General features: G+C 33.6%; 1 protein-coding gene across 1 annotated transcript; it reads right to left on the bottom strand.

Moving 5' to 3' along the window:
* Positions 1-7,244: 7,244 nt before the first annotated feature.
* Positions 7,245-14,156, bottom strand: LOC139088475 (prolyl 4-hydroxylase subunit alpha-1-like). Its single transcript, XM_070637717.1, has 6 exons — positions 14,036-14,156; positions 12,196-12,372; positions 10,285-11,526; positions 9,926-10,003; positions 9,583-9,718; positions 7,245-8,701 (listed from the first exon to the last, which is right to left on the bottom strand). Exons 2-6 carry the CDS (start codon positions 12,262-12,264, stop codon positions 8,589-8,591), a joined length of 1,638 nt encoding a protein of 545 aa, XP_070493818.1. The 5' UTR covers positions 12,265-12,372; positions 14,036-14,156; the 3' UTR covers positions 7,245-8,588.
* Positions 14,157-14,938: the final 782 nt, after the last annotated feature.

Raw genomic sequence — 14,938 nt, 5'->3', positions numbered from 1 at the left:
GGAGAAAATATAAGGTAGTTGCATGCAGTAAGTAGAGCGTGAGTTTATTCAATTCATTCTCAAGAGGGTATGCTTTAATGTGGTTTTTAAAAACAAGCATGTTACGAAACTACCTACGTGAAATATTTGGAAATGTCAGAAAAATTGATTTAAAGTATTTCCAAATGTTATTTTAAAAATAGCATTTCCATGTGCATGCATGTTACGCAGTCATACAGTAGCGTAACGAGAAAGTATTCATCTAAGACTGTTGTTCTTAAAGCTTGTCGGCAGTCGTCATAATCTAATGAATTAAAAATGTTTCAATACACCGAATTCTTAGCAAAGTAGATGACATGCTGGATGTTTAGTGCCAAACTCTCAGATTTAGTCACATTAGGTAGCACATACCAGAACAGAAATTGAAGAACGTGGGTTCGAGCACCACTCGGGCTAAATTTCTAACAATTAGGCTGTCTTAAGCTCGAAAAGGCAGAGAAACAACAGAACCGCCGATGTTTGCTGGCATACTCTTAGAGAAATTTCAGCTCCACCACTGACATTCTCCCTGACAAAGCTAATATGCTCTAAATTTTCAATATTTTTCCATGTCATACCAAGACATTTCAATGAGCACACAGCAAAGACATCTCAATCTTATTGATTGAAGTCTAGAAAAATCAATAAAACTAAGAACTATAAAGGCACACACAGCATTGTCGTAAAAACAAATGTTTAGTCACATCTACTAGAAAAAAGAAGTATTGAAACTTTTCCACACCATTAATCATGAAATTAACACACGACTGCCGGAAGTTTTGCTACTGACAAAAATGATAAAATTTAATTTAATTTATCAACATCAAATGAACTTTGTATACCAATATAGGAACTATATATACACATAAATTGTCAGTAAGATCATTACAAAGAGCTTTTTTTTATGTATTTCTATCATGATAGAGAGAGACATGACAATCCTTGAGAAAAATTTTTGTAAGCTAAGTTAGTACATAAACTGATGTCATAGACTTTCATTCTCAGACATGCTAAATGACTAGGGTTGGATTGAAAAAACATGAAGAAAAATCTCTGATTTGAAAATAAATTTTTTTTTTCTTTCGCTTGTCATTCAATAAATTACAAGATTCAGTTGATAAGAAGATGATTCGCTTCCAGCAAGGCTGAAAAAATTTTCCACCAACTTTTTTTTATATTTTCGTACCGAAAATCAAAACAAGCGGAAGCTAACAATGATTTTAAATCAGGGGACGTTCACTTATTACGTAACGAGATGAATTGACATTTTGAACCTCAAACTCCAGACCCATTAGAGGGGTAGCCCAGGAGAGGGGTAATCAAATCTCAACATCCACCCCTTTCCTCCTTTCCATGTGGTACCATGTGTACCAGATGTATGAGGCGTACCCAAATCTCAACATCCTAACCTCCTCCCTCATACGGGGGAGAAGGAAGGGGGTTGATCTCGCTGGTGTAACGTAATAAGTGAATGACCCCACCATCCCGAATCTTAATTATATTCCTAAAATAAATAGTGAGTTACAAAGTTTTGTTGTAAAATTGTTGAGTGGAAGTGGAAAATTAGAGCAGAAAAGAGGATGAACTTGAGAAACTTATTTAACATTATTGACAGTTGCTTGTTGAGAATTGTAAAGAGCTTATTTAGAGTCTTCTGGGAATTTCGAATCATTTGTAATTAAGAAACAAAACTAATGAAAGCAAAATTTTTGTGCTCACTTTTTTGGATTGAGGAACTGCAGACTACGCAGTATGGGTTGTGAATTAAGCGATTAGATCAAAAATAATCTGAAGTAGATTTCCGAGAAGTTCCTAAAATAAATCATAAATCAAGGAAAACTTGTGAATGCTTATCAAAACGTTTCATTTATGAAGGAAGTAAAACAAGGCACAAGATGTTCATGAAAATATTTTATTGGAAATGTGAACGAACATAAATTTCATACTGACAGCTTACAATTGTGCTTTAAAATGTTGTTGCTGTATATAAATGAAATGAAAACAATTTTAAATACATAAAGCTCTTGTCAGGGGTGCAATAAAGGGATGATTGTGGACATCATCGTCAAGCACGTCCGATTGGTAAACATTGACATGTCTAGACTAAGAAAACAGGAAAGCAAACAAGTTCAAGATGAAAGATGCTGTCGTTAGGGCATCGCATTGATGACATTTGTTCCTTTTATCAGGAAGTTTACCGTATCATGATACTTGGAGAGCGGAGTCTGTTTCTAAATTGAACTCCGGAGGCTATCAATTAGCTGCTATTTCCAAGTGAATGTTACTTAATGATAATTATTGACTGAATATTTTGCTCTTGTGAAGTATATAATTTCAAGCAAAAATTTCAAAAATTATGTTTCTCACCCCTGGCATGCATATTCATCTCTTCATTGGAAGTTTCATGTTCCTTATCATAACAGAATTTTCAAAAAGGTATAAAAAGTTATGAAGAATTCCTTTTTTTTCAAAAAGGGTTTTCAAACCCATGTCCACTCAGTATGAATACATTGTAAGCTTTAACAGAGAGAGTAAATGTTCATTTACCCTTAAATTTATGCTAAAAACTCATTCATTTGTGAGTTAATTTGAATATTTCATCATCGATTTAAGCTTACAACTTCATTTCTAGTAATAATAATTGAAACGTATTTCCCAGGATACAAAAACAATTTTTTTGATGAATAGGAAAGCATTCTCAAGTGAGTCCTCTCAAGAACAATTATTGCTACATCCTGTGCTTGTGCTACAATCATTATTTTTGCACACCCACATCCAAACAATATTTTTATATATTGCTGGTTGAAATGTACAATTTTCCAAACAAAAGTCGAGGAGCTTAATAATTTCCAATGCTATTTATGGGATTTTCTCATGTTCTGCATTAATATTCAATTTACATAATATTTTGACAGGCTGGTGGGAGTCGTCACTTGTGAAATTCACATTAATACCAATAAATATGATTTGTGTAGGATGCTGAAAATTTGTTGATGTTTAAACATACATTTTTTGTGCCGAATACTTATCGGTAATATAGCAACATATTGACGATTCTAATGTTGAAAAATTTATGACAAGTGGAAGTAGCGATAACAGATTAAGCATTCATCATTTCCTATATATTTGTGTAACTCAATGGAACCTGTAACGATATGTGAGATATGAGTAGAATCGTGCTAAGGAAATGCTTCAAAATGAATAAAAGTTTTATGATTTCATCATATAAGTTGCATCATAAAAAGGAAATCCCACGAGATGGGTTCGTTCACTTATTACGGGACATAACGTAAAATCTACTTTTTGACCTAACCCCCAAAGGGGGCCCCATCTTAAGTTCTGTTTACATTCTGTTGCTTTCTTTGAACATGTTGTGCATGTTGGAGATAGGAGGTTGTAAACCTTGTGGGGCTGCCTTATTTCAGGCAGGGTTGGGATAAACAAAGAGCTCAAGCATTAACAGTTCATTTGGTGACAACAGGGAATTTCAGGACAAGGCAAAAACTTGTCATTTATTCAGCTTTGGAGTCAGACTTGAGCTACACCAACCCCCTTACCCGAGAAAGTAACATAATAAGCTAACGAACCCCGCAATATAAAATCTGAAATTTAATGCATATCTCGGTTACCAAGAGAATTAAAAGCTTTATCATTTCTACGAGTGATGCATGGCAAATTAAATTTCCCACCACAAAATAAAATTGCAGCATAAAAGTTGAAAGATAAAGAATAACACTTTTTTTGTTGTTGTTGTAATGTTGATGCAGCCACAACCTGAAAGCTTTTAGCATGATGAGTATTGAAATTCAATGACATTGTGAGAATATCAATCCATTTGACCTATATTTTGTATATGTATACTTTCTGAATATGAATGAAAAAAGCTATGGACTGGATTAAGATGAATTTATTGTAAGAATATAAGTGAAAAATAGAGCTTCAAAGCAGGAAGATATACCCTAATAGCAAAGAGCATGTTGTCAAGAGTTAAGCATGCTCGCGAGTGTGCTCACCCTGCTCTTGAGAACATGCTCTGTGCCTGTTACGGATTGTTAAGACCAGAGTTGTTGTTTGATATTGATAGGGCAGTGGTGGACAACTTAGAGGCTAACAACCAAGCTATTCCGCGAGAATAAAGTTGCCCACCACTGAGATAAGGGTTGACATCTCTTAAAAATTCAATTTTTAAGATCTATATCCTAGATTGTGGATTTTTTCTTTGATCCCACACGTCTATCGGCTTAGAGTTCATCCCCCAGGACACTCTGTGTTAGACACACAAAAATAGAATGAACAAAGAGAAAATTTATACACATCCAAAAGACTTTATAACCTTTTTGCGATCAATCAAGTACCTTACTCTTTCAAATCCCCCCCTTCCTCTTTATATACACACATACTTAATATATAGATATATATTTAAGAAGTTTTATTCTTTTGTTGTGTCTTGAAACTTTTTAACAATTGTATGTCTCCTTGTTTACTCGCTTGAAGAAGACGTGACCAAATGAAAAGAATGATAAAAAATGAGAATTTGATACCCTTGTTATTTCCATACACAAAAATCTTCTATATTTGATGATATAAAGGTATTATAAAAAAATTATATTCCATTTGTGAATTCCTATAATGATGTTAAAATACAAAAATAAATTTTCAATGAGCAGAACTCAATATTGTATTAATTAAAAATAATAATTTTATTGATGTATGTGATTGTAGTTGTTGTTTCAATGACTAAAAACTTATTATATTATTATACAAATTAATTAAAAAATGATGATTAAAAAATTTGACAAAATAAAGTGAAAGAGGAACACAAACAATATAAAATTTGAACTTTTTCTTTATGGACGTGGACTTTCAGGTGGATGGAAACTTAAAACTTTATATAATGTTGGGGGTCGTTCACTAATTACGTCATACGATAAATCGATTTTTGGATACCCCCCCCTACCATCCCCTCTACTTTGTGAAAAATCCGTATGGACATATCAAAATCACGACCACCCCTTCTACCTACCCCCAACAGCGTTACATAATAAGCAAACGGCCCCTTGACGTACTTGCTTCATATATTTACCATGACAATCTTTTTAACCGTATCCTTGTTGCACAGGTTCTATAAATATTACTATGTAAAGGTCGTATTTCTCCCTCAAGTGTTCGAATTGAATAAAGTTCAGGGACACGAAATAAGACACAAAATTTATTATTGCTTTTTGACTTTTAACAAAAAACTTTTGAATTCAACATGCTTCTACCTTTATCAAGGAATTTTATGAAATTGGAAATATTGTTTTATTATTGATAAGATGGCTTGTTGGTCCATTTGTTGGAGAAATATGTGGTTTGGGATAGATTCATGAGTTTGATACACCGGTTAATGACAACCAGGAATTCCAAAAGCTACTTGATACAGAAAATTGATGAAAGAACGTCAGCCTAGCATGTGGATAGACAGTTTCCACAAAATAGGGGACAGGTGCAGCAACAGAGTCAGATGGCTAAGCTCCTCGTTGAACATTGTTACAGTAAGTGATGTAAGTGATGTTATTGAAGATGTTCGTCAGTAATGATCATCAAAAAATTACTTAAATGCCATAAGACACATCCAAACTTCTTTAATTCCAAAAAGTGCTGAACATCACAAATGAACATTCCCGATTGAGTTCAATGATTGTCTTAATTTACTACGAAGGAAATGTCAGACAACCGCAAAACAAAAAAAGTGGTCAGATATTCCGAGAAAATTCATCCCTTCTTGAAACTTTTGTAATTTGATGAAGCATTAAAAGGATGGCAATTTCCTTTGTTAATTATTAATGATTCAAGGAATTCGAAGAGACTAAAAAGTGAAAAAGGAAACCCAGAAACGAAACTACTTACGTGTCCAGGAAGTAATTAGAGCCAATTTTGTGAATGAACTAAGGTATTTATGTCTGATAAAGCTATAAAAATTCTAGTAAGTACAGCAAGGAGACTATTTTTAACAATATATTTCCGACATTTGTTGACAAATAAATAAAGAATGTTCAGATAAATCGATCGGAATAAAGACCTGAGTTGTTGTTTCCCAAGAGCTCTCAACTGACACATGAAACTGCTTACAGCACAAGCTGTTTCTGAGAAAACCAAATTCAACATTTTTTCACATCAAATGTTTTTAAAATTTAATCAATTTCAGCATGCTATGGCAATAATGCGTCAACTTGTCTATTCAGTCAACCGTAACTCATAACTTGCTTCAAATTTGTTCCATCAAAATGTTCAAACAAGCACAAATTTTATGAAATTTTCATTACTCTTTCCGTTTCTCTATTTGATGGAAAATTAGACGAGCTGTGGAGGAAGCAGACACAAAATAAAAGAACGATTAATAAGGTAAAAGAAAATTTCCTTCTTCCTTGATATGAAATAAGTAAGGAAATTAAAAAATGTGAGTTTAAAAAGTCGTTGGAAGTCTTTTGTTGACATTAAGCTATGCTCAGTCTGACAAGGTTGAGATTGAATGTTGAAAATATCACAAAAAGTGAAAAACTCGTCAAAAGCATTGAAACAGAAAGAACTTTCATTTTTGTTCATCAGAAGTAATAAGAAGACTCAGCAATAAAACTTTTGCGTTTTCGGCATCAATAAACGAAAAACCTTGTAATTTCTTTTTTTTTTACAGAAATATGGTCTAGAAATTAGGAGTCGTTTGAGGGTGATGCTCATCAAAAAGGTGAGTTTCAGTTACTTACCTATTAGGAAGAAGAATATAGAATCAAATCTTGAAGATAAACGGAAAGCAGAAATGAATAAAATCCAGACTTGCCCAGTTGCACCTGGAAGTTCAGCAAAAAACTGTTTTTCCTGCATTCTAGATGCACAGCTTGTAAACCTCCCATTTTTTTCTAGCAGATCTGCAATTCTGGGCCCATTATTAACCCATTTCTATCCCGTCAAAGTCCTGAGCCTTGACCTTAGACCGGAGTGACTCTGATTTCGTGCCTGATTCGATTTAGGTCCGACACCATGCAGGAGTTACGCCGACTTGATGCTGGGATCTGGATTGATTAAGCAATTTGTGCTATTCGGGTCAGTTGCTCAAGTATTGCAACTCAATATCACTCTGCGTCATGAAATCAGTTATCATCCTTAAGTATACACTTCATCTGAAAATTCAAAGAATCGCCAGCACAAGGAAAAATTTTGAGTATATTTTTTCATAAAATCCTTTTATTATTTATTATATTATTTCTAGGGTTGTCAATTACAAATACCAATATTTGGGTATTTGGTCCATTTTGAAACTATTTGGGTCACCAAATAATTTGTAATTTCAAACCAAATAATTTGTATCTACCAATATAAGAGTTAAATGTAAAGCAAGTATGAAATTTTTCATGAAAATCTTCAAATATAAAATTTTTTTTAAAAAATTTATGTAATTTTTCAGAATTTTTGAGCATTGTTTTGATTAAATATCTAATAAATACATAAATTTAACTCATATTGTGGTTTTGAAAGTCAGGACGAAAAGATAGAAAATCGCATTTCATGTCCTTCATGATTAGAATGGCTGTATTCATGAATAGACTTAGATCAAGACATTAAATAATTCAAAAATACTAAAAGCAGGACTGAGAAGTTAGATGCGCTGTAATTTTCATTGAAGTCCATTCAAGCTACGTTAACAAGTGTTGAACGAACCTTCTCTGCATAGAATGTTTTAAGTCGAAATTTCCTAATCATATGACTGAAGAGAAGTTAATATTTTAGTTATTTTTCATTATTATTCTTTAGAAAACAATTAATTTCATTACTTTTAAGTTGATTGTTATTACTAATTATACAATAAGTGTGAATATACAGGCAAATTTTTGAAAATTCAGATGTTTTTAGGGTCATATCCATACTTTCGAAAATATTTGGTATTTGTACAATATTTGGGGGTCTCGATATTTGGGTATTTGGTATTTGTACAAATAGTAAAAACCCAAATAATTGACAACTCTAATTATTTCATCTTCTTATCAAATAAAATCAGTATCTTTTTGGTAATGTTACAAAAAATGTCACATGGCATATGAGACATTGGCATTGATTGCGCAAAATCTCATCCTGTATAAAATTCTTAAAATTATTAAAATTTCGAGTGACATAAAGTTTAATTTCTTAATATTCAGGCAGACTTTAGTATTTTTCTATTATCTATAGCAAGTTCAGGAACTGATTCAGCAAGTCATTACGTACATTTTAGTCTTAGTAGCTTGTTCTGACTATAACCTACTCATATGGCAATATTTTACTTTTTCTAAATTTTGACACAAATCAAGACTCATTTTTGAAGAATATCCAATAATCGATAAGATTACTGCCTCAAAATCTTACATCACTCGAAATTTGATCAACCTCAAATTATTTTGCTGATATCAAATATAAGAATTAAATTTTCTATCTATAATCTATTTATAAATCATCATCGTCAGTTGTGTTCAATCAGGTTGTTTTTATGGGGTTTATAGAAAAGTTTTACATCCCATCCCTCTTACCATACTTTCTTCTTTGAGTTGCTCTTTGCCTGTCTAAAATTCCATTTCATGGTCCGGCTCAAGAGCACATGGACGTAAAAATTCTTGGCCACGTTCGTGTATCCATTTATTTGATACCCATTTTGATCCAACAATAACAGGGCACGCTATCGAGTAATGTTGAGAAAGAAGGAAGAGAAGAAAGATAAATAAATAAAATAAATCGAGCATTTTTTTACGTTCCAGTTCCTTTATGGGAATTTTGGAAGATTTTTCTGAGCTAGAGTTGATTTCTCTGGTGGTATGATACTGTATAAAAAGGTATTATGCTATAGGGACACCACTGGTACGATACAATGGTTCACCTGCTATGGCAAAGTGACATACTTGTACCGTTCCAATTATGCACATGTAATGGACCAATTATACATCTATGGTACGGAAAGATAGCATGGGATGTGTTTTGACCCCCTTTGGGCCCTCCTAAGCTAAGCTTGTGATTCCTTCATTATACGAGTATACAGCATACCGAAATGTCTAATTCTCAAGTTCAACAATTCTGCCAAAATCATCTCAAGACAGAACATTCTTCACGTTTCATGAAATCATTTATTGGTGGGATGCGTTTCAATGACTTCAATAAGTTAGAAAAAGGTTCAGGTAGAAAATAAGAAGGATCACAAATTAGCTGTTGATTTGTAAAGAAGTTTGTAGTTCGCAAGTCATTTTCTAACTAAAAATAGTAACAACTTTCCAGTCAGTAGTAAATACCAAGTATTTCATGTTTGACTTGTAATTTAAGTTCAAAGTCATTTGTCAAAGGAGGTCCAACAAAGGCAAAGCAGCAACAATTTGTTTAGCGGAAGAATGTGTCGGAAATTATTTTCCCACTCTTATTGTGTGTATCAGATCCTTCACATCATACGCATACCTCACACTCATTCATCCGCAAGACCATATCTACTTCTAGCCCAAACAAATGTCTCATGATAAATTGATATTAATGGAACGTGAAGTATAAAAACATCAGATAAATCAATCTATTTACCTGCATGTCGTGTCTTATAATCTCCTTGCCCTGATCGTCGCAAATTATACCAAAAACCAGCTGCACCTTTCTCAGGCCATAATGATGTACGTAGTGCTGGAAAAACTGTTGCACCACCCAACGTAACGTCACTCATCTATGTAATTATGGAAATAAGTTCGAAAAAATATCCATTAATAATTCACGGGAGGATATAGAGCAGTGATGGACAACCTGTGTGCTGCGGTACACCTTGGTCATTCGCCTTGACTTTAACTACACATGGTATAAGGTTAATGGCATTTGGTACTAGTGTACCGCGTCACAAAGGTCGTCCACCACTGGCATAGACTGAATTACTTACGTAAAATATCACTGTTGCGATTCTGTTACCACCTTCATGATTTTTAAATGCATTTGTTTCCTCTTTTCGAGCAAAATCCTATAAAAAATAAATAATAAAAGTATGAGAGCATGTAAAATAGAATGACGAGCTAATGGAAGGAAAGGATTATGAAAGTTTAATGACTGCGACAGGTGTGTAAAATTGTACTTGTATATCGTTCATGCAGAACAAACTACATTGTCGCCATTGTGTCGATTTGATTAGAGACATGACATTTTATAGCCACAATGTGGTACTTTTGGGTACTGTATTAAATGAAAATATTCCAAAAGCGCTCAAGTCATCAATCCTTCTTGAAATTGTATATGTCTACTTACATAGTGTGGCTCATAATGCCCTCCAATGCCATAATTTACAACTTGAAGCTCTTCAGCTGTATCCATCGAGAGACCCGTCATGTCCTTTACTCGTTGTACTACAGTTGCAATAACTTTATGTTCAGAGTCTTTCAGCCATGCTGATTTACTGATACGATAATGGGCTGTTTCCAATTCACCTGTCTTGTGATTTTGTACTGTTGCTCGTCTAAATCTCGGCTTTGCCATCTGCTTAATCAACTCAATTTCACTGTCATACATGACTTGGTGATAGATGACGATGTATGGATCGAGGGAAATTTGTTCGAGTTTTAATGGAGCAATTTTTAAAAATGGAACTCCATTGTCTACATATCTACATGTGAGTTCCTTTATAACACTCTCGGATGGACGCAATTCACCACGGCAGGCAAGTTCATACATCTTTCGCTCAGGTATATCATAATTATATGGATTGTTGATGTAATGGAACTCGACAGAGTCATCAACTGGTACATCCTCAGTTCCATCATCACCTCGAAGCTCTGACTTCTGATTTAATTTCATCAATTCTTTCTCATAATAGAACTTATTTCCTTTAGCACGTCTATGGTCTGGCGCTAATTCAAGTAGCTCATTCGTCATCTCTAACGCATCTCTTACTTTACCCTCTCGAAAAGTTGAAAATGCTAGATACTCAAGTACATCAGCTTTATTTAGATTAGAATCATTATTGAGACGATTTAATGCTTCATTCATCCATAAAATCGTATGACGAAAATCACTATTAATGTACGATTGTCTGCCAATTTCAAAGCAATCTTCACTTGACATCTCTATGCTGAATTGAACTCCATTCAATTTACCACGAGCAATTTCTTCCGTTTTCATACCATATGTATCTTGAAGACGAATCAATGCACTTGCTGCACCTGCCAGATCCTCATCAGTTGGAAATTTCATTATGTTTCTATAGTCTGAGACATTTTGAACAAATTGAGATCCAACATCAAGTGTCATTACACGTTCTACTTCCCGCCAATCTGTTGTCAATCTTTTTGTTAATAAGTATGCATTGATTGGATTAAGTAGATATTCTGATACATCATTAGCTGCTGTATCATGCTCTCTTTGGTATTCTTGCATTTTCTTCCTTAAAAATTCTAATTTCTCTTCTTGAGCTTTAATGTAGCCTTCTAAATTATTTATCAATACACTTTCAGTCTCTAGTACTCCTTCCATATCAGTTACTGCTGTGAACATCTAAAATGATAAGTAATGAGTTAATTAATGACTAATGACTAATGATGGTAAGCATAAAGTTCAAATGGATGAGGTTAGTGTGAATTCATTGGCTATAAATTTATAATCTCAATCTGCTGCAGAGCTTCAAATTTACATCCCTTGGGAGCAATGAATCATGAGAGGAACTTTCTTATTTGACACCATACAATGATCGTTGTGTAGTTGTTTCCTCAAAAGTGGGTAGATAAGCATGAAATGTCCAATTGTGATTGTTGCTTCAATGCATAGTCTGGATGGGATTCGAACCCATGTCCTAGAATTTTTGGTTGCATGCTTTTACCACTGAGCTACCGGGGATCATTAAGGAGCTCGACACAAAGCACAATCGAACCGTCTTCCTATATCCACTGCTCATTATACAGCTCTTATCGTTGTATTGGACCACAACACAAATAGCATGCATAGTCTTGAATAAGAATATTCTTATGGAATTCATAAGCACTTGACATTAAAGCTAATCGCGATGAAGTGATCACAATGAACACACATTATGCGTTACTGTCTGCTATTTTTGCCGGTCTCACATGAAAAAATACTTCTTTCCTCATCATAAAGTGTCTCATATCAGTACATGACTGTGTGATTCACAAAAAAAAATCTTACATGCATGAATTTAAGATTACTTACTTCACATCCAACATTCCATGTTGTCGTTGTAATGATTATGAATATTGAGAGTATTTTCAAGTGCTTCATCTTTTTTATGTGAAATTTTAGCTATATCTTATGTCTAAATCTCTAAATTTTGATCTGACTATAATATTACGTCCTCACGGAGACTCCTATAGTTGCTGATTAAAAAATCTGCGAACGAAATAATGTAAGAAGAACGAGTGTAAGTTTGTCAATGAAAATGATTTCGAGTGAAACAAATATTATGTACAGATTGAATAAACAGATGCTGATAATTTAACTACCACATATGATCATTTCCATAGTAATAATTAATACAGTAGTGATCTTCTATCGACTTCCTCGTGCAGACGATTTGTTTTTGACATATTCTTTACAAATTTATTACAGTTTGAATTTCTTTTGTCTTTCTGTCCGGTCGTTTCTCTTTTTGTGCGAAATTTTATTAGCGGAAGGTCAGAAATCTGCGGATCTGACCACTGAATGTGTGACATTGAAACTCATTTGGCGTTATTTTGGCAATGAAATTTTGTTGATTTATAAAGGTTCAGTCGGATATGAATAACGGATATGAGAGATACATGGTGATAGGAAACGTATGTGGTAATTAGTGATGCAACAATGCCTTGCGACTAGATGACACAGGAAAAATATCACAAAATTGAAAACTTGTTGAAGAGAAATTGTTAAAGATGTTCCAATTGAGCTTATGCAGCAAAGAATTTGCAACGATACTATATCATATGTTCTAAAGGGCTGTATACAAAAGGTAATTTCGGGAGGCTGTCGATCAGATTCGGTTGTTCCACTAAGAACACCGATCAAAACCAAATCTGTGTCGGAGAAACACTTTCAGATTAAAAGCCTATTCAAAATCCACGTCTGTAGGTTGGCAGGCTACGTATACTAGGCTTTCAACCTGCTATATCCGAAATCAAATAATTAGGATATCCAGGCTAGTGTCAAACCCAATAATCCCTAAATTTGTGTTTACGTCTCTAGTGTGCAATTATCACGTTCATGCTTGACCCTTGATATCGAGATCTATGAAAAGAATACCAAAAGCGGACCAAACGTTTGCTGGCACATAGTCATGCATGGGTATGAAGGAATAAAAAAATACAAATTCCATCACAGACATCATTTATGTACATCCGATCATAAAAATCAAGTACAAAATTTCACTTCACTTTCTCAATTCACTGTATTACAGGAATCAGCGTCAATCATGCTAATAAAGTTCTTATCAGTAATATAGATAGATCTAGAATGATTCGCACATCTCGTCAATTTAGTAAAAAAATATTTAATCAACGCACTAAATATGCGCTCGTGTCAAAACTTTCTAGAACTAATTTAAATTTGCCGAAGATCTCATCTAATTTCAAGACATAAGGAATACATGAATGATTTAGTATTTAAAAATATGAAACAAAACTATAAACACCCGCATACATACATGTGTACGGCACTTGTTCCTTTTATATGTGTATGAAGTCACGTACTTTTAGAGCATAAGAACTTTTCACTTACTCGATATATGAGAGAATCAGATGTTATTTTTAATAAAATGCTGTATTTATTATATTTACATACATTTAACTGCGTTTGCTAAAGCATGTCAAAAACATTCCTCATTAACTGCTGATAAATGCAAAAAATGTCACCGAACTCAAAAATGTATTCCGAATCTATTATCTTGACTGTACACTGTATTAAATTACATTTTATTTATATGCTACGGAAATGAACAATTTTTAAATATTATTCTAATATATTTGAATTTTCCATTCATTAAGCACCAATTTTGACCGCAAAATTAGGAGCCACTTACCATTGATATTGTTTTATTTACAACTAGCACTCCTTTTTTGTTGTTCTTTCTCGTGTTGTTCAACTTGAAATGTTTATCATTTTTATTTTTGTTATTTTATACGCAATAATCGTCGATGTGCCGCGGATTTATACGAATCTGGTTCCTATGTAATTTTTCAAAAATACATCACTAACATGGATTGAGCTGTTAATTGTGTCTTGGCTTAAATGATATGTTTGTGTCTTGGATAGATTAGAGCTTTAAGTTTGTAAGCTTAATTATTGAGGGTGGACATGGATGAGCTTTAATTTGTCTACACTAAGTGGGGTGCTGTTGAAGCTTTTGCGAGAGGATGTCAACTGACAAGCTACTACTGCCATCTGTTGCCAAGAATAAACCCCTTATCCACCCATCATAAGGCGTCTGTGGGTGGCGTAAGGCGGATTTCATGCACAATTTTAGTTCACAACTCCCTCGAATATCGTCCATCTCTTTCACTCAATACTTTCCTACATAAAACGTGTATGAAGCGTTTCCAAAACCAATCTAAATTTCAAATTAGCTACGATGAAATAACCAGAAAATACAAAGTTATTACAACTTATTACCATGTACAGCAAAAAATTGGTGAAATTTACATGTTTAATCCTTTTCAATGCCTTCAACCTTTCACATTACAGTAACGCATGCAGCACATAGAAAAAAAAAATCCATCTTATATATGGTAAGTAAAAATGGGGATCAAATTGTTATAATAATTATATTCCTCAGGATGTTTGTTGGAAGTAGAAAAAAAAGTGAAAAGTTGAAAAGTCCCTATTTTATGGGAATTCTGACAAGTGTATTGAATAATTTATGCTTAATTATCAACAAATGAATCATAAAGTAAACTTTTGTTCATGTCGTCCTTGTGTCTGATGA

This window comes from Chironomus tepperi, unplaced genomic scaffold (assembly GCF_022539635.2).
Source record: "Chironomus tepperi strain 1889 unplaced genomic scaffold, CSIRO-AGI_Ctep_v1 contig_163, whole genome shotgun sequence".
In the NCBI taxonomy this organism is placed as follows: Eukaryota; Metazoa; Arthropoda; class Insecta; order Diptera; family Chironomidae; genus Chironomus; species Chironomus tepperi.
Note: the sequence above shows the minus strand (reverse complement) of the source record. Positions and strands in the feature narration are given on the sequence as shown.